At 40.9% G+C, this 21,862-nt stretch overlaps 1 protein-coding gene across 9 annotated transcripts in view; it reads right to left on the bottom strand.

Moving 5' to 3' along the window:
• The window catches only part of DMD (dystrophin), a 1,922,593-nt gene that overhangs the window by 513,120 nt on the left and 1,387,611 nt on the right, over positions 1-21,862 (bottom strand). For all 9 annotated transcript variants that reach the window (XM_019529123.1, XM_019529125.1, XM_019529122.1 and 6 more), the window contains one exon: positions 3,173-3,290. In XM_019529123.1, coding sequence (XP_019384668.1) covers positions 3,173-3,290 — 118 coding nt within the window. The remainder of the gene's footprint in view (positions 1-3,172; positions 3,291-21,862) is intronic.

Below are 21,862 nucleotides of genomic sequence, written 5' to 3'. Positions count from 1 at the left end.
GCGATAAATTATAAATTCCTATAAATTAAACATTTTAATTTCAAAGCTCTATGCTTACTAGCTAAGGTCCTACTGAAAAAGGTACCTTGCTTGTACAGCCATTTGTGAGTATGACTTAATGAGTTATGACACTAGTTAGATCCACAGCATGGCCAAAAAATACAAGCTGTATATTATGGCCACAAGAATGAGGAGGGAGCAACCAAAGAGAGTATGGAGTTCCCAAAAACCTAGGGAAAAGGTTATACAAAAGTACAAATGAGTACTTGTCTCTATCTGACTGCCTAATAGACTACGGAAAACTTCTGGAAGAATCATGGCCCACTCCTGCACTTTCAGGTATGAACCTCCTCTCCTTTCTATTAAGTTCCCTGAGACTCTCCAGCATGCCAAAAGCTAGATAAATGTGCCATCCAATAAAAAGGTGGTGTTTACTTTTAGAAAGACATCTGCTTTAAAAAAAAATTTTAAAGGACTATTTCAGAAGAAAAAACTACTGTGACACTGATGCTTTCACAAAAAGAGAAGTTTCTGGGAAAGCAGGACAATTTACAAAACCAAATATTACAAGCTTGAGAGAAATTCAAAGGTCACGGTTGTCCCCGGGGACGACTATCCAGACGAGTATGGCTATGCGGTATGTGGCACTGCAGGTATGTCTGCAGTGCCACATACCACATATTCACTTGTTCCCCATGCTGCAAGAGAACAGGGGGTGGGGAGAGGGGGGCAGAGGAGCAGGGGTTTGACCCCTAGATATCCAGGAATTTAAAAAAATGCACAAAAAAAGGGGAGCTGTGCATGTAGGGGCAGCATGCATGGCTCAAAACTGGAGCCTGGCTAGCCAGAGCCACACTCTGGCTGCCAGTCAGGCTCCAAGCGGCAGGATCGCTGCTGCTGCAGCCATGGGAGCCATGGGAGGCTGCAGCCATGGGAGGCTCAGTGCTGGCCCCAGCCTCCCCTACCCCATTACCCCAGCATAACCTGCCACGTGCCAGAGGTTGCATGGCACGGGTGTTTTCCAGGAACAACTAGTGGCAGCACAAGGTGTACCACCATTAGTTGTCCCCAGGGAACCAAACATTCATGCTCATGTGGATGCAGCCACAGTCACTACCAAGGGACTCAAACTCCTTTGCACAGAACCACATGCAGAAACCGTTATTTCAGGTATACTCAGGACTTGCCCCTTCAAATGAGCTCTCTGTTGGTAATGGGATCCTGTGCCGAAGTCCCTGAAGACTGCAAACTTCATTATCTTCTATAGGAAGCTGGACTAAATTAAAACTTCAAGGTTTAGAATAAAGAGAGAAGCTTCACTCTTCAACGTATAACGATAAACATTAATATAAGGGAAAACTGTTTGAGCAATCTGTCTGGTTTTTAACTGCTTCCAGATTAAAAAAAATACTTCTGATATTAATCTCTTAGTTGGCATATATTGAGAAAGTAACTCTCAAGTATCACATTGTGGCACGTCTACATATGTATAATTACATTTTTCTAAAAATACCACATCTGTAGAATTTATCATTTGATCTACTCTTTAAAATTCAGAAATAGATGAATAGCTCCTTTGAATATATTAAGTATTTAAAATTCTACAAATAGAAAATCTCTAACCAAGATAACACTTTAATGAATCTACTCCACTGCCTCAGAAGACTGGATCAAAAGGTATAACTAATCTAGTTAAGAGCTGGGAATGAAGAACCTATATATTTCCGGCACTATGTATTCTTAGTTACAACAATGGTATTTTCACTAATGAAATAAAACACAGATCGTACCCAAACTGCAGTGAGCCATGTATTCATCAGAACAGGAAGACACCCCAGTTGTAATGTCTCTACCTGCTGCATTATGAGGTGCAAAAAGGACAATAAAAGATGATGGTCTAATTTGAACAGGAAAAAAAAAACTGTGAAAGAAGGAACCTCACATATATTAAAATTCCAATTAATACTAGCAAGGTTGTCAGACACATGTAACTGAGAATCAAATAAAACATTCACTATGTTTCATGAAAAATATACTGCTGAATTAATAATTATTTTGAGTACTGCGCTGCATGTTTAGGTAATGACATCTTTATGAGTTTACGTTGGGATTTTTTTGTTTTATACTTTGCAAGATATATGTGCTCACATTTCATTTAATCTGTCATACAATTTCACTAGAAGATAGTTGCACATGGAATTTACAGTAAAGTAAATGCATTTCAGGAGAAATTAACTGTTACATTTTCTTAAAATGCATCTATATCTAATAAGAGGAAGGTAACAAATATACAGCGCAAAGGTTGATGAGAGAACTCCATAGGTTTGGCACCCAAGCCAGACACCAAAAAAATTCAGGTTCTTATGCAAACTTTATCAGAAATTACCTGAATTATTGGGACTCTATAACTGCAGTGAATCTTAGATAAGAACAGGGTTTTTCATGAGGCTTTGGCTGCTAACTGCTCCTGCTCAGGCTGCAAGAATCTGAAAACAGCCCCTTTCTTGATAATATGTTTCCAGTCCTAAGGAGTGTGAGGAAATGATGCAATGCTATTAAGTTTTGTTTTGTTTCATTTTTAAATGCAGCAGTTACCACAATAGGATTACTGAAATTACAGGGGCCAGATTAGGAATTGGCTAAAACAATCGTAAATATACGACTTTGCATCAGCTACCTGTACAATATCTTCAGGGAATAACCACAGAAAGTATTCACATATATATGGAAAATAAGTGAAAAATGTGTTCAGTGCAAGATGCTTGTACCAATTATGGGGAAAGAAAAGGTATATCCAATGAATATAAAACTGGCAGTCTTTTCAATTAAACTTACACATTACAGTCCAAGTCTAAATTTATATTCTTATTACATTCTATATAATATAAAAAGAGCATTTAATTAAGGGGTTCATGATCTGCATTTGAAGTGATGAGAAGCTGTTCTATGAAAAATAAATACCCCTCAGTAATGCTTGGCTGCTGCCTTTCACATACATATTATTTTCCAGGCAATTTGGCAAAATTTCTACAAGAATTGCCTCAAAAATGAAAACAAAAGATATATACTTCTCATAACAAAAGTATTAGGCCTTTGAAAAATACAATACTTTAAAAAATATTATTACATCCTCTTGCATGGAGTAACATAAGGTAGCAAAATCACAACTTACTGCGATCAGTAATGATTGTTCTGGCCTCTTGATTGGCAGTCTTGTTTTTCAGATTCTGTGCTGCAGTTATTAGCTCATCCAACTGGGGACGCCTTTGCTCCAAATCCTGTAGTGTTGCCTAATCATACAAAAGTAAACATATGAAACTAACAATAGGTCCAAGCAATTTTTTAAATTGTATTTCACTGTCATTAAAATACTATACCAGACTGGACCAGGATGTCAATCTGCCCCAGCAGCCTATTTTGAATGGCAACCCTTTCTGAACATTTCAGTGGAGCAAGTCTAACATTATCCTGTATTATATGCAGTTAGGGAGGTCTGTAGTAGACTCCCACCATGGTGTCCCCTGTGCCGTATTCTCCATGGATTTTAACCCAGAGGGTCTCCAGTCGTCCATCCTGGTTGCCTATATCAACTTGCAGGGACATGCAGCTTTCCTTAACATAGAGAGCTACACCCCCACCCCTTTTAGCTACACGATCCCTCCTGTACAGGGTATAGCCACCTATACCTGTGGTCCAGTCATGGGTGGAGTCCCACCAGGTCTCTGTTACCCCTATGACGTCATAATTATTTGCATTGAACAGGAGGACGAGCTCCTCCTGCTTATTCCCCAAGCTCCTGGCATTTGCGTACAGGCAGGCAAGTGTCCCCTTGGAGGCTCTTGCCTTGCCCACAGATCGTAACAGGGCTGGGGCAGGGGTGGGCTCCCTTAAGTGCCTTGGCTGAGAAGAGCCTCCTCCCCAGGGGAGAGAGGTGGAGGCCATCTCTTCCCAGCAGCTCGCTGCCTCTCTTGCCAAAGAGCAGGCTATGGTCATGGAAGCCAAAGCCTTCCTGATGACACCAGCACCACAGTCTTTGGTTGACTACGTGGATCCTCCTTTCCCTCCTCAGCCCATACACCAAGACTGGGAGGATTGATGAGAACACCACCTGTGTCCCCAGACCCTTTTAGATCATCCAAGTCACGGCTCTGTCTAGCCAGGTCTTAAAAACTCCAAGAATGGAGATTCCACAACCTCTCTGGGTAGTCAGTTCTAGCACTTCACTACCCTCCTCATGAGAAAGTTTTTCCTAATATCTAACCTAAACTTCCCTTGGCTGCAATTTGTGGTCATGTGACCACACTTTCTGTTAATCCTCCATGATCTGTCAGTGGATGAGGGAAATACTTTCAGATACTTAGTCCTCATGGATTTAGTCCACATTGAGGCTCTGCACTTTTGGACTGATATGGAAAACAGATTTCTTTCTTTCATGGCTAATTGGAAATTGTGAAGAAACCTTAAATGGAAAATATTTTGCAAGTTGATTTAAAGCACTAGGACTTTATGCTACATGAAATAGACTTTTAGCAAATTACAAATAACACTGTTGTATGAGGCATAAGATTCAATAGATTTTTTAATAACTGCTAAAGAAATAACCCTAAAGAATTAAACAGAAAGCAATGACCTTTCTCTACAGTTTTTGAAGCAGCTATAGAATTACAAGGTGAATAATATCCTTGGTAATAAGGAACAGAAAGGATATGGTAATATTAAACCCTTATTTTTCACAATATATTTTGGTTGAACCTTGTATCAATATGAATTTGATACAATTCCCATTAAATTCTGTAGAACTTTTCTACAGTACACAAGTTTTAGTAAAAACCTTTACCAGTTTAAACTGTTTTTAAGATCAATGTAATATGGCAGGTACCTTACACTGTATCACCTACTTATTTAGCTGAAAAGTCTTCTAGTAGTTGTTAACGTTTATAGAGTATTTAAGCAGACGAGTGGAACCCTGTAAGGATGACTTGAGATCCAGAGAGTGAGCTGGTTGGCTACAGTTTTCACAGATAATCAAGATAGTTGTCAAAAATTTATTGCAAATTTCAGGAAGGGCACCAATATATAGGAATACATGAAAAACTCCACCAGAAGAATCATTTCCACCTGGATGAGCTGGATCCCCCCCCTATATAAACTGCCTTAGGCAGCAACCTAGAAGCAACACCAGAAGGGTTTTGGCCATTCTGTAGGTCTGAATTGTGTTTACTCTGTTTGATTTGGCCTGTTTTTTAATTTATGTAACCTTCAGTTACAGCATTGCTTATTTCAGTGTGCAGCAGCTGGTCTTTTAAACCACATTGGTTTATCAGTTGGGTGCTAAAGATCCAATGTACCTTTGGGAAGGAATTCCTAGATCTGGGTAACAGGTTTATAATGGACAGCTCTTGCTATTGTAGATATGATCATTAGCCCACTCACAATAGAAGCACCCTTTGTCCCTGTGGCTTTGTTGTCAATAAATAGAGATCTACCTACGTAGCTACAAATTACACATAATGTTATGCATTTGGAGATGCATCAATGTTATGACTATGAAATATGATTGAGTCAGCGAGAGGAAATAATTGTATGTTGGGTTATAAAAACTGCTTTTATAACTGCATGCATTACTCTACATTTGGGGCTTGGAAGGAATAATTAGGGAAGTGACACAACGGCTTCCCAGATAAGAACATCCAAGAATTCAATTCAAGATATGATGAACAAAAAAGGATCAGCATCAAAAACAGTACAACCTCTCTCAACAGAAAAGATGCCATTCCATTTTGCCAGACTTGGAACTCGGAAATGAAAAGTATCATATGCAGTTAGATAACATCTTGCCCCCAATCCTGTTTCCTGAAAGAAGGTGATGTGAGTTATGAAGTTGTTCATAATTTTGTTTTGTGGTTTCCCATTCATTATGTTTTCAGGTGCTTTTTAGTAATAGCTATAAATCAGTTTAGAAATAAGGTGTTTTTTAACCAAGTCTATATGACTATATAACAAAAATTTCTATAAACATACTCTTCTGGGATCTTTTGCCTTCACTAGTATATTGGAAACTGTAGAAGGAACATTTTTGGCTGCCTGTGCTCATGCCCATGTACTTGGATGGCATTATGTCGACTTTCTTGTTGATTATATTACTTACTGGAAAAAGGTTTCAAATAACAATGAGTTTAAATATGCAGTTTACATAAATCAGAGGGTATTGTGTTCACAAGAAGTCCTTTATCTGTGATGGCACTCAAACATACACTGCCATAATGGGTTTTATATTTTAACATTGCTAGATATTTTAGTATTCCTGAAACTCTGGAACCCCATCCTGAAGAGCTGGAAACTCAACCAATCAAGAAGTGGATGAAATAGTTATCTTGTTTCATTTCATAAAAATTATAAATGAAACAAAATAACCACAATGCAATGTTCGGCTGCTGTTTGCTAATGTTTTCACAACTGACACCCAAACACACTGTGGGAGCATCTATGTGAGATGCTGACTAGACAGTAGCTGAAAAATATGGTGTAGTACTGTGTCACAACATGGACGGTACTAATATGCTACTGGCACAGTATTATTAGGCTTCTGTGCAGTAACATGAACAAAAAGACATTTGCCAGTGCTACTGCATAGTTACTTTGGTTACTGTGCATTTATTTAGTACTTATTTAGTACTGAGTAACAACTACTCAGTAGCATCAGATGTGCTCTGTATGGAGAGAACATCTCAACACAAACATTTAAACCCATTAAATATCCATCCATTCATAAATATATTTAGCCTGCCTATCCTATATGGTGCATCAAACATTCAACTTAATACTAAGCGCAGGTAAAACACAGTCATACATATGTTCAAGCAGTTTAGCGTGTGTCAAGTGCCTATGTGACATTAAAAAGTTGTTCCCTTTCAAGCAAGGGTTCTCTCTTAACAGGTACTAACTTTAATAGGTCACCACATTCCAATAATTTGCAACTGCTGCAAGTGAACATGTGGCAAGGCCCTTAGAAGCAAGAGTGCTTTTTCTATTCAGTTTTCCTTCACCTGGAAGCTGCCTAAAAGAGGAAAAAGTATTTAAGTGGTTCTGACATCCTTTGCTAAAAAAGTGGTTCCCAAACCATTCTACAATGCAAGTTCGATGCACTCTGTTATGTGTACTGAACAACACAGAACATTTCTCTGATTCTGCATGAAAGCAGGGACAGTAGGATCTGAAAGCACCACTAGATCTGTATTCAGTATAATTAAAAGCAGCATTCCAAGTCCAGAGTTAAGACTATCACCTGAGAGTTTGCACCACACGTATGAAGAATTCATTCACATTTTCCTTGCTTCTTGTTAAAGTAACAAAACAGTGGGCAACCCTAAAACATCCTGCCCCACAACCATCAGTCAGTGGGATTGACTAAGGTGCTTATATGGTGTATGGATCCAATATGGATGGATCTTCTATCTCATTAGTTCCTTGAACCAGAGCTTCAAGAGGAATCCTGGCTTAACACTTTTTAGCATTACCATTTTCTCTGGGAGACGATCTAGGCTTGTATTTGTGAGTACTTTTCCCACCTTGATATGGAATATATATATTTCAGATTACTTGCCCTCACAAATATTTATCCGTATTTTTTACCAAAAAAAGAAAAAGAAATCCTGAAGTCCTGACTGCATTGTCACATATGGATGCCAAGATGCTAGGGCCTTCCATGTGCTTGTAGTACAGAATCACTGTTAAAATACTTTTCTTCAGGGGAAAAAAAAACCTCTTCTTTTTTTGGCATAAGAAGGAACTGTATATCACAGCCATCTTGCATGGAACACTTAATGGAAGCACACTCAAGGACACTTCTATGCTTACTCCTAAGAGTTATGTCTGACCACCAAAAGCTCATGATGTTCCAGTGTTGATGCAGTCCAAGGACACAGTGGGACACTCCTGTTCAGAGGATGTCCTGTAGCTTAAAATGTCAGCAGGACCAGTGAGATCAGATCCTGGAGGACCTCATGGATCATGGCCACATACTGAGCCAATGCTACTAAGAGCTGGTTTTCTGCCTATAAGGACTGGTGGAACCAGTCAGAGGAACTGCTAAGAACTCTTCAGCAGGCTTTTGTGATGACTTTTGTGACTTAGGACTGCAAGTTCGTGGAACTGGTACAGGGGCTGGTGAGGGACTCAGAGAGGGTGTAGGAATTATCTCTTGAGATAACACAAATTCTTTTTTGTAGGAAACAGAGATTGCTTTGTTTGGTTTCAGTTTTGTTTGGAGGGTGGGAGTGGTGGTGGGGGGTGGTGTTATTTAAGTCGTATAGTACTTTTCATCTCAACGTTCCAGGTCTGGCAAAACAGGATGGCATCTTCCCTCGGGATGGGCTGTAATATCTTTGAAGTTGGTAGTTTTGGTCATCATTATCTTGAATGAATGCTTAAACATCTGTATTTGAGCAGCTATTGTGTTGCTTCCATGAGCATTCCTTGCAAGCTCCAAATATAAGTTAGCTCATATAGTTATACTCTATACCCATGACAATTATGCAACGATTTCTTGGACAGGGTGGCTAACACTGAAGAGTTGCCTAAGGCCTTCCTAGACAGGGTGGCTACAGCTGTGGTGGAGTATGTCCACACCACAACAGTGAGGCACCAGGCACCTGTAGCTACCTCCCCTTCCCCACTCAATCAGAGGCAATGGCACCAATCTTACGTCAGCTGAGGCTAGCATGGAAACCAGCTGCCTCCCATCCATTCTCTCTCATCTTTTCCTGGACAATAGCCACTGCTAAATAGTCAGGGGGAGCAAGGGGAGGCTGGCAAGCTGGAGCCTTGCAAGGTTGCCTGACTGAATGCCAAGTAGGGAGTGGAGATCTGAGTAGTAGGTCCACCAAACACCATTGCACAAATGGCTGTTCCCTTTCCTCGGGTGCTAAGAAATGCCACCACCCTTCCAGGTGCCTGCACCCTAGCAACAAACACCATAAAAGGGTACCTAAACTTTGATGATGTGATGAGAGGATGATTCCTGGTGCTATTTGCCCCCACTCAGCTCCCCAGCAGCGTGGATTTAGATTGCCACTCCCCATGGAGATGAGATTATCCAGCTCTTGGAGCCCCTCAGGCTCAAACTGGGGCGGGGTTGGGGGAGGGCATGCTTAGTGGCCAAAGTACCTCTATGGATTCTCCTAGCCAGGAAGATGACCTGACTTGGGTGGACCCCAAACCTCCCCAGAGCACACTTAGCTCAATTGTACATTTAGCACAGTTTGCACAATTAATTTGAAGAAACAAAATTTGCAATTATGAATTTTGTCCCTTGCATATTTTCTGTCCGTGCTGCTCAGAACTCTGACCCACCCCACAGCCAATGTCTTCGTTTCCCCCTTCTAGCCAGCCCTCACAAACTCCCAAGGTAGGGCCCCATGCCTCAGTTTCCCCCTCCCAGCTACTCTTGCACACTCCCAATGCAAGACCTTAGTTCCCCCATGAGTCTTTCAGTATGCCATTCTTTCATCTTTTCCTTTCACTGCCCCTCCACATGTCTCACCACAGGGAGCACTGAGCCCAATAGTTAGCCTGGAAGGTGTCTAATGGTGGTTTGGAACAGCACATTAAAAGGTACAGTGCAGCAAATGAAAGGTTCACAATCACTCAGAAGTCCCTTGTACTCCCTCCTGCTTGGCAGAATGCCGTCCCAAAAAAGGTAGTCAGCTAAGGTTTCCCTGATTGGCAGTTGTTCTGTCTGGGACACTTGGCTGAGAGGGCTGTCTTTGGTCTGGGCACCATCCAAAGTCCCTGTGGCATCCCCCACTGTGGGTCTGTTCAGAGCCAGACCAACTTTTAGAAAGGCTTCCTCCCCCTTGCCTCACATATATTGTAGAGGATGAAGGTGCTGGCTACAAAGCTGGGAATATTCCTCAGTGTGGATCCCCAGAGCATGTTTAGGTGTCCAAAGGCATGCTCCACCACTATCTGGCAGCTGTTCAGCTGGTAATTGAAGAAATACTTCCTAGAGTCCAGCTGCCCAGTTTATGGCTGCATGAGCCAGGGAAGCAGTGAGGGAATAGTCAACCTACTAAAATCCATGATGGGAGTGCCAGATGCAAACTCACTCACTCCAGTCCAGCTATAGGAAAGCAGTTTCTGAATACACAGGTATGTGCCTGGCCCAACCACCCAACAGAGATATTAGTGAAGCACCCTTAGTGACCCATGACTCCCTGGCGTATAACTGAAAAGAATCACTTACAATTTATATAATCCAAGATACGGAGAGAGGAGCACAGAATGGGTACATGGGTCCCATCAATGGTCCCACTCAATTCAGGAAGCCCATCTGTTTAAACCCTGCAATGACCTCCAGTAAGTTCCTGAGCTGGATGAACTGAGGCCCCAGGTCCTCACAAAAAGTACATGCACAAAAGCACCTTGTGAAGTGCTCCAAGTCAGTTTGATCCCTGCTGCTCCTCCCCCACCCTGGTGCTTGACGGAAGAAAGATCTGCCAGGGGCCTAAGTGTAGGCAAGGGGCACAGCATCCTTGGGCACCATCTTAGAGAGGTACAAAATGGCAGCTATCCGTGCTGCCACCTGACCATTGTTGCCCAGGATGCGAAACTTCAAAGTTATGCCTCCACTTACAGCAGAATAAAAACACATCCACTTGGCATTTTTAAAAATCCCAGATGACAAGCAATAGCAACAAACACAGCAGTCCAAATACTTGAGGGAAAACAAAATGGTTTACACAGAGCGTATACATGAAGAGTAATAGCTACAACAAAGCTGGTGACCTATTCCCATGAATGCACAGTGAAGACACCTGGATTTCAAGATAGCTCATGTGCAGAATTCTGTAACCCAGATACAGGTTTAATGACTGGCTTAACTGGCTGTGCAAAACAGTTTTTCTCTTTTTGTTTCTGAACAGAAAACTCTGAAAGGAGAAGTCATCTGATAAGGATGTAGGTAGACATTTATATATCCATTCTAATTTTCAAAAAAGTTTTCAGTTATCTTCTGACATTATGGAGGTTTCAGAAAGCTAGACTGAGGCACAAAAGTTATTTAAATGTTCAAAGGAACTCTTCAGAATCTGGGCTTCACCAAAAGTTATTTAATATAATATAACTGGACCCTCAAGTGAAACCCTTAAGGAGATTTTTGTATATGGACAATTGCAGTACTGTGTTGATTGCTTTTTTTTACATTGTAAAATAACTGTTACAACCACATAGGGAAGTACAATTCACTAATAGTGCTATTCTGATAGTGGTGCTGCCTCAGGATGTCAACATGAGAAAAATAATTGTCTTCTGTTATTAAAAACTGACATACTACAGTAAAACTTCCTGTGACATGTTTATCAAAGGAAATTAAATCAATATTAGCCCTGATCCCACCACATCACAGGAAATGTTGAAGTCTATCCTGGCCCAAATAAAGGGTACATCTGTATAGCACAATGCAGTCCTGTGCAGAGAAATTAGAGCTAGCTCCAAATGAGACTGCTCAGATACTGGGAGCTGGAGAGCTGCTTTTCCCTAGCATTCTGCTAATTAGTCCTACTGAATTTGCAGGTATGTTAACCTGGGAGAGCACTGTACTAACACACACATTTAGAGCTGCTCTGTGCTATGTAATTCACATTATTCACTGACAGTAACAGGCTCTATATTTCACAAATACTTGGGGCTTGGCCTTTTAATTCCCAATAGTCTTAAGTCACATAGTACACTCTAAATATAATATTTAGATCATATTTTGCAGAGCTATGGTCACTGTGTTCTTAATCACTAAATATGAAAAATATAACTTCTCAGCTACATATGCCTTGAGCACGGGATGGAGTTTGCAAATGTTCAGTGGGATCATGCCTGTCATTCATTATATATTTGAATATTAACTAACAGCACAATAGAACCTCAACAGTTTGCCTCTAAGTGCTGCTAAACTACAAATGTTAATTAAAAATAGATTGGATTTTAGATATGGTTGTGGCTATAACTGCAAACTGCATCCAACTGGAGGGCCCAGTAGCAATCTGTTGGGGCTACTCAGAGTAAGGCAAGCATAGAGTGTGTGAAAAGCCTAGCCCTCATTGCCTTGTGGGTACTCCTTGATTGGAGAAAAGCTAACAGACATCACCCTGACAGAAACATACTTTCCCTGAGGCATTAGACAGTCAGCAGCAGCTCTAATCTGTTGATTTCTGATAGAAAATACAGTCATCTAGGCACGGAACATCTGGATTTGGTCTGGCCTTTGGATTCCATCTCAATGGTTTAAATTAGGGATGGTAGGTCTAGGTCAGGCTCCCTGCCTCCTAATTCATGCCTAGGCATATGCTCTGAAGGTCTTAGTGGGATGGTCATGTAGACCTCTTGCACATACACCATGATCCAGAGGATCAGTGGTTGCCAAGTAAGTATTTAGATAATTGGATCTGAATTTATTTCCAACTTGCATACACTTTGATTGCTGATGCTTGAACATCTATTGTACACAAACATTATTATACGGTTCAGCTTTCTATCTCTCCCCTAACATTCTGTCATATGATAAAGGTGAGGCATGTAGTATCACAGACAGTACGTGACTCAATCTGGTCAGTGAGGATTACAAATAAGTACTGAAATGTAGCTACTGTGAGGTTTAAAGTCAATAATCCAGTACTTTAGAATAGGAATGCTCTTATTGAGTAAGCTGTTCTGCTTTATTACAATCTGCTGGCCACTGTGCTTCACAGTTCATAGTTTTTTAAATTTTGAAACATTTCTCATGTTACTATTTCCACTAATGAAAACAGAGCTTCTTGCAGATTTGGCCCTGCATTTGGAAATCAACAGTTAAACTTGTGCATTATTGTGGTGAATCAGACCACTGGCTTCAAAGGCTGAAGAAGTGGGCACCAAACTTGAAATTTCTTTGTGAAGACTATCCATTGTTTTAAATACTTATGAATTTAAATATAATAGGTTTAGTAGCATCACAATAATGGTAAGACATGATTCAAACATCACTTCTTTCTGCATTTTGTTAAAAAGTGGTACGACTGACTTAACAATATTTTCCACCTTTGTGGACAGTGACTGCTCAAAAGAAAAATCCAATTTTCAGGTTCCTAACTTTTATGGTTTCTTTACACAAAAGGGTGGTTGAAATATGGAACAAATTGCTGCAAAAGTCAGCATTTGAAGCAAGTAGTGAAAATCTACTGAAGACAAAACCTGAAAAAAACCCGAAAGGCAGAAATGTGATAAATATAAACATAAGTTGAAATTGATAGTATTAAGACAATTGTTCAAAAAGTTCATTAAATTTATAATGATTGATTTGCATGTGCTACACTCCTCCCCTGGCCTTATATGAAAAAAAAACCTCTGTGTGATCTTTGGGTTTTGTCTATATTTCTGGCTGGTCTTTTAAGACAGCCGTAACAAATACAAGTATTGGAGGCCCCCTACAGCCATGAGTTCCTCCCTGCTGCACTGCCATTTGCCCCAAAGAACAGACCAAGGTTGTGCTAGGATAACTCCTTAACCCAGAAGGCCTCAGTTCCACTACCATTCTCTATCAGAACCTGCAACTGCAGTAAGGGAAACCCTGCCAGCCCCAGGTGGCCATCCCATTGGGCTGAGAAAGAAATTATAGGCTCCCCTTTTCATAGAAAGGACTCGCCTGGAATACCACTTGCTTAAAGATAATTCTTTCCACAGGCAAACAGCCTGGAGAGAAAATAACAGAAGGATTTATTACATGGGAGAAAAGAATTATACACAAAAACAGATTATAGGTCTGGAGACAGAAAAGCAAAACAGGTGCATTCTTTTACCTTCTCATCTAGCTACACCTTAGCCCTTCTGAGAGACCTGCCAGTGTTTATAGAGATCAGCCTTCCTGCTGCTTCTATCAGCCATGGCAACTGGGATGTCCAAAAAATCCAAAAGACCCAGCATAGCCCACAGCTATCTTTGTAAATCATTTCCAACTACCCCTGTGTAAGTCACTGGAATTCTCCAAAAAATTCTTGTTACTGAGACATGTGGAGCTCCTCTCAAGGGAGGGCCATTTTTCCAGGTGCCTTTCTATCATGAAGTTGATTTCCCTATTACAGGTAGACTATGCTCTGCAATGCCCAACTCAATGTTGTCTCCTTCTGCCTGAGTCTAGGAGGGGCAATTGTCTTTGAGTATGCATACCTCAGCCCATTAGCTGAACCACGCCCAAAATTATAAAGATTATATATAGACAGCATAACAATCTATACAGTGATAAAAGCAACATAAATGGATACTACATAATATGGGCTTTCCAATGAGATGGCATACCAGTACAATAAAGCGCAAGAAAACATGCATGACATGCCATGAACCCCAAAGCATAATGTAGCATTATTAAATTAAAGGATATGTTTTCCGTGATGGTCTCAAGCACCTATCTTGTTATGCCCTATATAGTATAACCTCATCAATCTGGCATGCTCGGGACTGAGCACCTGCTGGAAATGTGAAAATTCAGAATTTTTTAAATTGGAGTGAGAGCTGGTCCTGGAGCTGGGGGTAGGGGGTAGCAGCAATCGCACATGGATCGATGATGCAGAGTGGTGGATGGTGGCGGCAGCCACCGCATGCAAGCTTCTTCCTCTGCTGCTCTGGGACTGGCTGCTCTACTCCCCAGTGGAGTGTGGTTTAAAAAAGTGCCAGATTTTTGATAAGTCTGGATTTTTTATATCTGGATTTATAAGATTTATATCTGTATTCTAAACCCTAAGCTACCAGCAACTGAAATCAAGTAGGATTTTTTCATATAAAGCAACTTGGATTTATATTTTCTGTTGGTGAACATAAAGCAGAATACATTAACTGAATGAAGGGCTGACAGTTATTAGCTTCCCTGCATTTGACCTGGTTGTGACCTATTTTGAAGTTTCTTTTATACAGGTTTTGGGCCTGCTTCACCATAGTGTTGGACCAGCTTTACATCAATAAGATGCCACTGGAAACAATGGAATTACAACGACTTAAAACTGGAGTGAGTAGCAGGTGAAGCTCAGCAACTTTACTAAGAGGTCTGCTACAGTAAAGGTATATATCTTGGGGCCATAACATTACATGTGTCTTTGGTATTCTTATCATACACACTACTATTGACAGAGTCAAAAGCAGGAAAGCTACAATGTGTTGCAACTAGCAGAATGGAGGTCTATGATCAAGCACAGAACAAGATATCATTTATATCTGTCCATACAAATTCAAGGTCAAATCTCAGAATTCTTCCAGGATCTGTCACTCTCTCTCAATATCAGCACTGTCATGCTGATATTTCTTTTTTAGGCAGAAAGCAGATTTGCTTCTTATAAACTAAATCATAAGCTTTCATGAACCCAAGCTCACACAGCATCTGATGAAGTCTACAGACCTTAGTCTATAAGGTATAAATCTATCCTGTCTTCTGCCTGACTTCAGACTAACATGGCTAATTACCTCTTTCCATTCTTTTCTTAGGCAATTTGGAGACAATTCAATTAAAGAGGCTATTGAGGAAGTGGCTTAATCATTTTTCTCTAAACCTTAATGTGTTCTAAATGAAAGATGACCAAACTGATAACTTCCTTATAAATGTCTTTGGCATTGTCAACTTAAAAGAGAAGCCTTTCAGAGGGGTTTGGAGCCTGTTCACAAACTGGCCAATTCTCTAAATCTGAGTTGTTATGCACACAGCGAGGAAGACTGAAATTTGTACATTTTGGAGCAAGCTTGCTAACAATCTCAGAAAATGTAGATAATGTAACACCTACAGTTAATCTGCATAACAAAATAGGCTTTGTTAAATTATTCCACCCAAGAACAATTTGTATTTGTTTTCTTTTTCACTGATCAGTAACAGACTATGAGAGAAAAAGGATCTTCATTTACATATGCTACGGATTTAAAAATAAAATTACAAATCATGCAATTTACTAATTTAACTCTCCAGAATTTTCTTTTTAAAAGGAACATTTTGTTATAGTCATTACAGTATTCCATGATAATACAGTTGTTTATGGTTTCTCTCCCTCTATCTCTCTAGACATATATACTTTAAAGAAAGAGAAAGAAAGAGAACCAATACAAGTAAGCATCTAGAAGTTTTACTACATCGACTGGCACATGTCAGTGGAACTAAAATGACAACAGAAAACATACCACTGTGAAAATAAGAAAATAATTCCATGCTAATCCAAAAGCTGTCTCAGCAGTCCTGTATATATAGAATATCATCTGCCTCAGAGGTGATTATGCAATGTTATGAAGAAGCCATAACTTTTTTTTTTTGCTAGGCAACTGCATTCATGGAAGTGACTCATGGAATCAATATGCTTATATTAACATAACAGTGAGTTTGCCAGTAAATAATATTAAAGGGGTGCAAAGAGTTTAGAACTCTATGTACAATTTAAAAATCCTGGGAAGCAGCAAGAAGTTGTTTCTATAAAAACTGTTGCATCACAACATGCATATCTGCATATCCATCTTTGCAGACGAGGCCTTTCAGCATGTACTCAGGAGCCCCAGGGCAGGGAAGAATACTTCAGTGGCTGTGCTTTGACCAACACTAGATATGCTGATGGAGGAGGCTGAAACTGTGAGGACCATTTTTTCTATGTAGTAGTTTTCAGGAAGGGAATTTGGGGAGTGAAACTTTTCCCCGGAAAAACAAAGGGATAGATGTGATGAAAGAAGGTTTAAAATGGATTCACAGGTCACGGATAAGGAGGAAACACATTAATCTTAAGGCAAGAGATAGGAAGAGCTAAGCAAGCTTTGTAGCAAGGAGGCGCTATTTTCACCAACTCAAGAAGTTAATAGGAACTACAATGGGAATCTGATCCAGCAGGGTGAACACATATGAAAGATACTGTCAGGGGAAGAGAGCGGTGTTTCATTCAAGGTGTTTTTACACTATTCCCTCTTCCCCCTTTAATGATCTATATACCCCTATGGTTTATCTTTTCTAATAACAAATAATGGCACTCGCAAAATCCCTCTGGAAAATCTGAGTTTTAGGTTGCTTTCACTACCACATGCACCCAAAGAGTTAGGTCATGGCCCAGTGGGCTCCTGGGGTGGAGTTCCTAGAGAGAATGGCTAGGTACAGACATTCAAAAAGATTGAGGCAAGATCTAACAAACCATTGTGGGTTTCTCTAATCTGCAAGATTGGATTGAGAATGAACAGAACACACATTCACCCTGCAGCTGGGCAGGTGCGGGGAGAGGGAATCAGATGCCTGCACTGGCTGAGGCAGAAGTTGTACAGTACTCCTACATGCCTCCCAGCATCCCAGAAATCACTGAAGGGCATCTAAGTGCAGCCCAAAGGGGGCCATGCCAAGAGGGGGCCATCCACCCCCTCCCAATGCCCTGCTGCCTCTGCAGATTCTCCCCTGTGCCAGGCCCTAGGCTTCCAGAGCAGGCTACCATGGCACACTTGGCAGCCCACTTGGTGGTGGCATGGGGGCGGGTGGGAAGAAGTGCTCTGCAAATGGATGGTTTGGGCCCCTCAGAGCAATGGTGGGGCAGGGTGCAGGGACTTTGGCTCTGTCACACTACAGCCCTACTGCCTAGCCACGGGTCCTGCCTCAGCCAGCAGGCAGCCCAGAGCAGAGGGGAGAGGTGTGGGGGTGTGAAAAGGGAGGCTTCTCAGCTTGGTTGGACAGCCCCCCTACTTGCCAGCTGCTGGGGGAGAAGGGGGGAATGCAGCCATCCTCCCCCCTGCTCCTGAAAGACAGTGACTGGCAAGGGGCAGGACTGTGGAGAGGGGCCCTGCTGGCCAGACAAGTTGGGCAGCGGGCAGTGGGGGGGGAAGGTCCTGGCCTATGGGCTCCACCAAGTTGCACAGGTCAGAACTTTAGGGGGACCAGGACTGGGGCCAGGAGCTCCATTCCCACCCTCCCCCTCCACTTAGAGACAGCATCTGGCATGGACATGGGGCTGCTGAGAGGAGCCCTTCTGGCCAGATTAGCCTGGGAGTGGGTAGCGCAGGGGGATGGAAGCCCCCTGCCATGCAGGCACCTCCCCGCTGTGCAGACTTGAGTTCTGAGGGGCCGTGGCAGGGGGCTCTGTTCCCCCTTCCTCCCTGCTGCCCAGTTCAGCTGACAAGTGTAGGCATAATGCAGGGTTGAGGGGCAGAGGCTTTACTCCCTCAGCCCTGTGACAGCCCAGGGGCAGGCACTTTAAATGGTGGTTTAGCAGGTACCCACAAAGGAGCCTGGGATGCCATAGGACCAAGACCTAAGTTGTGTTGGGGGGGGGAATCTGGTGCAGAAGTTTGATAGATTGGTCTAATCTAAACCAATTAAGTCTGACACTACACTGATCCAGGTCTATCTTAGAGTGGGTTCCACCATTTTTAAACCAGTCTATGTGCACTGAATTTCTGTGCTGTTACAGGTTTAGACCAGTTTCCAATCACTTATACCAATGTATGTGTAACTTCTGTACCTAGCCAAAGTATTTAAATTATGGTGACTGAGGAGCTGAACTTTGAATGTGACCCTATCCAGATCTGTAACAAAATGAGGAACCCCAAGAGGTCTGTCAGCTGTAAGTTCCATTCTGGAATTCAACTAACATTAAAAGATGTTTCAAATTCAACAATAATCAGTGAATCACCCCATGCAGTATCCACAGCTTCTTATCCTGACAGCTGAGATAGGCTCATAGATTGTGCTCCACAGTCCTCTTATCATTTAGGAATAGGTAATGCAACCATCCCACAAATAGACAACATGAGATCTTTTTTCTGCCCTTCTCTTGGATTGAAAGAACCTCCTCCCACAGCTCAAATAAAGGAGAGCGAATACAGGATAAGAATGATGAAGAGAAAGAGAACTGGCACCTGAAGCATTATATTTTGGGACAGAGATTTTTATGGGCTAGAACTAGTCTTACCCAGTGGGTCACCCTTCTGCAATATAGAGTGGCTTGTAGCAGAGCCAAAATTATACAAGTACAAACTTGGATATTTTCTGTCATGTCACAGCAAGACCTTGAGATTCTATTTACAAGGGACATTTTTTGACATATGTTGTCATTTTTAACCTAATATATATCAATATCTTAAGAGATGATATGCGTTGGCAGCAACCTCAGCTGCTATCTGTGGGAACACAACACTGAACAGAGGGACACTACATAGGAAGTTTACTACTCATGCTATTTGAGAACATATGGTAAAATGTCAACTAATAGTCAGATAACAGCTTACCATTTCAAGATCAGATGCCATGATGGATTCTGCTAGCTGAGAGAAGACGGAGAAAAGAAAAGAGGTGGATAAAATGACAGCCCAGAAAAAATTGTAACTATGCTTTGAAACGATCTCTGGAAGTGGGAGTTCACACTAGAACCATCATAACAAAATGAGAAAAAAAATAATGCTGAATGTGTAATAAAGTGATACATTATTTAAAGATTCTTAAAATATGTGTGTAATATAATACAAAATGTTATTAAAAATCAGTTCACTGAAAACAGTAGGTGATAAATCAGGTGCTGAGGACAGTTTGGGAGTCAAGGAGGAATCAAGATTATAAAGCCTGGAAGCAAATCTTTACAGCAGATTTATAGGAAAGAAAGAAACAAATGAAGGTCAGTATAAGGGTTATAGCTGCACATAAACCAAAAACGTACAGATATATTTTGCAAAGTGACTTTTCCTCTTTATTAAAATATTATGCTGTATAAACAGGGTATGAGTATTTGGAATGTGTAAAATGGTGCTTAATTTAGAGGACAAAAGCTACAAAATATTGCTTGAAGAATAAATATATTCCTAGTCAACAGAGGGAACTTTTCTTTCTTTTTCTTTTTTTAATTACCAAACTGCTGCTGGTTTTTGGGTTTCGTTTCCTTTTAATCATTTTGCCTCACTCATAATTTTATCCCAGCCATCCTGATGTTTGTTATGTTTTATATTATTTTAAAAACATTTTCCTGTTTTCTTAATATAGCAGATGTTAAGTATAACAAAGATCATTTATATTTTATACTTTTCAATTTTTCTACTGAACATTTATAATTCTTTAAGCATTTCAGTGTGGTATATCAGTGATTTGGTTTTGGAAAGCCCCAATGTATGAGTATGCACATAATCTACTAGCTGATTTTCTAGGCAATCAGGATAAACTGTTTTAGGCAATCTCACACTATTCCAGATGATCAAACTTAATAACATAATAGATGGAACTCAATTTTGTGCCGTGTAAAGTAGCTTCAATTCCCAGGAAAGTCTAAAGAATGAAAATATCGCAACACACTTAGTTATTGCTTATAAATACATGTAAATATGTAATTTCCAAAAATTCTCTCTCATAACATATATGATTTCTCTGTTTTAAAAATTAAATTCTTTTATTAACCCTGAAAACTTGTATCGTCATGAAAACTCAGAAGGCTGATTTAATTTATCCTTGACTATGCAATTTAAATACACAAAGTGAAGGTCCTGCCATCCTATTACACACTAGATAAATAAGATGACTTTACCCTATAATCATAACAGTACCTTAATCAAGTTGTATCACATAGGTATCTTTAGCCATCTGCCTTCAATTTAAAATCAAGGAAAGACTTTTACTGGGGCTAGGGGGGGAATGGAGAACCCAAAATGGGAACTTTTATGCTAAGAATATTTTTGCTTTCAATGCCCTTCAAATTCTCTAGCCTCAAAAAATCTGAAAATCTTTTCTTCCAGAAGCCATGCTGAGGCTTAACTAATGAAAAGGCCTTCCTCAGTTCCTGCTAAATCCTTACTTGGTCTTTTTGTGGAAAACTGCCATTAATTTTAATGAGAGTTTGTCTGAAGAGAAAAACGAGTTAGAAGAGAAGACTGAACAGGGCTTTACTAACACTCCTCAAATACCTGAAGGGTGATCATAGAGAGGATGGGTTTTTCTCTGTGGCTGTAAGGGACAGCTAGGAGCAATGGCCTCAAGTTGCAGCAGCAGCAATTTAGACTGGACATAAGGAAGAACTTTCTGACTATGAGGGTGGATCAGGCACTGGAACAGGCTGCCAAGAGAATTTGTGAAATCTCCATTCCTGGAAGTTTTCAAGAGCAAGCTGGATAGACACTTGGCTGGGATTTAGTCAGAGATGATCCTCCCCCTGTGAGATAGACTAGATGACCTTGTGAGGTCCCTACCCAGGCCTACTTATTATGATACCCTTGTCATCAACCCTATTATGTTTTGGTGTTCATAACATTTCATAAATGTTTTGTTGTGCCGTTCTGTACTGACATGGAATGTGTGGGTCTCATGGAAAGCCACTGTTATGTTGCATCTCTGTATATTACGGTTATGACCATATTCTTCTCTCTGTACCTATATTTTATGGTTTTGGATATGGTTTAGTCAAGAAAAGAGTGGGTAGAACTGTTAAATTTCTCTTGTTGGGCATAAAGGAGTTATCCCTGTGTAAACTCAGGTTGGGAAGGGCTGGGTTAGAGACCTGACCTCAGGCTGGGGAGGACCAGCTTAGAGAGCTTCTGGAGGAGTTGGGCGTGTTCAAATCAGCGGGTCCAGATGCTCTCCACCTCAGGGTATTGAGGGAGCTAGCAGGGGTTATTGCAGGGCCCTTGACATGGCTTTACAAGGGCTCGTGGTGCTCAGGCCAGATGCCAGATGATTGGAAGATAGCCAACGTGGTCCCCATCTTTAAAAAAGGGAGGAGGAAGGACCTGGGCAACTATAGGGCCATCAGTCTTACCTCAATCCTATGAAACTCTTTGAGAAGATCATCAAGGATCATGCTGGCGACCGGCATGGACAGGTAGAGACTCTCTGGGTAAAAATTCGTGGGAAAAACAGCACAGGGGACACAAC

The sequence above is a fragment of the Crocodylus porosus genome, unplaced genomic scaffold (assembly GCF_001723895.1).
Source record: "Crocodylus porosus isolate Cpor-Errol unplaced genomic scaffold, CroPor_comp1, whole genome shotgun sequence".
Lineage (NCBI taxonomy): Eukaryota > Metazoa > Chordata > Crocodylia > Crocodylidae > Crocodylus > Crocodylus porosus.
Note: the sequence above shows the minus strand (reverse complement) of the source record. Positions and strands in the feature narration are given on the sequence as shown.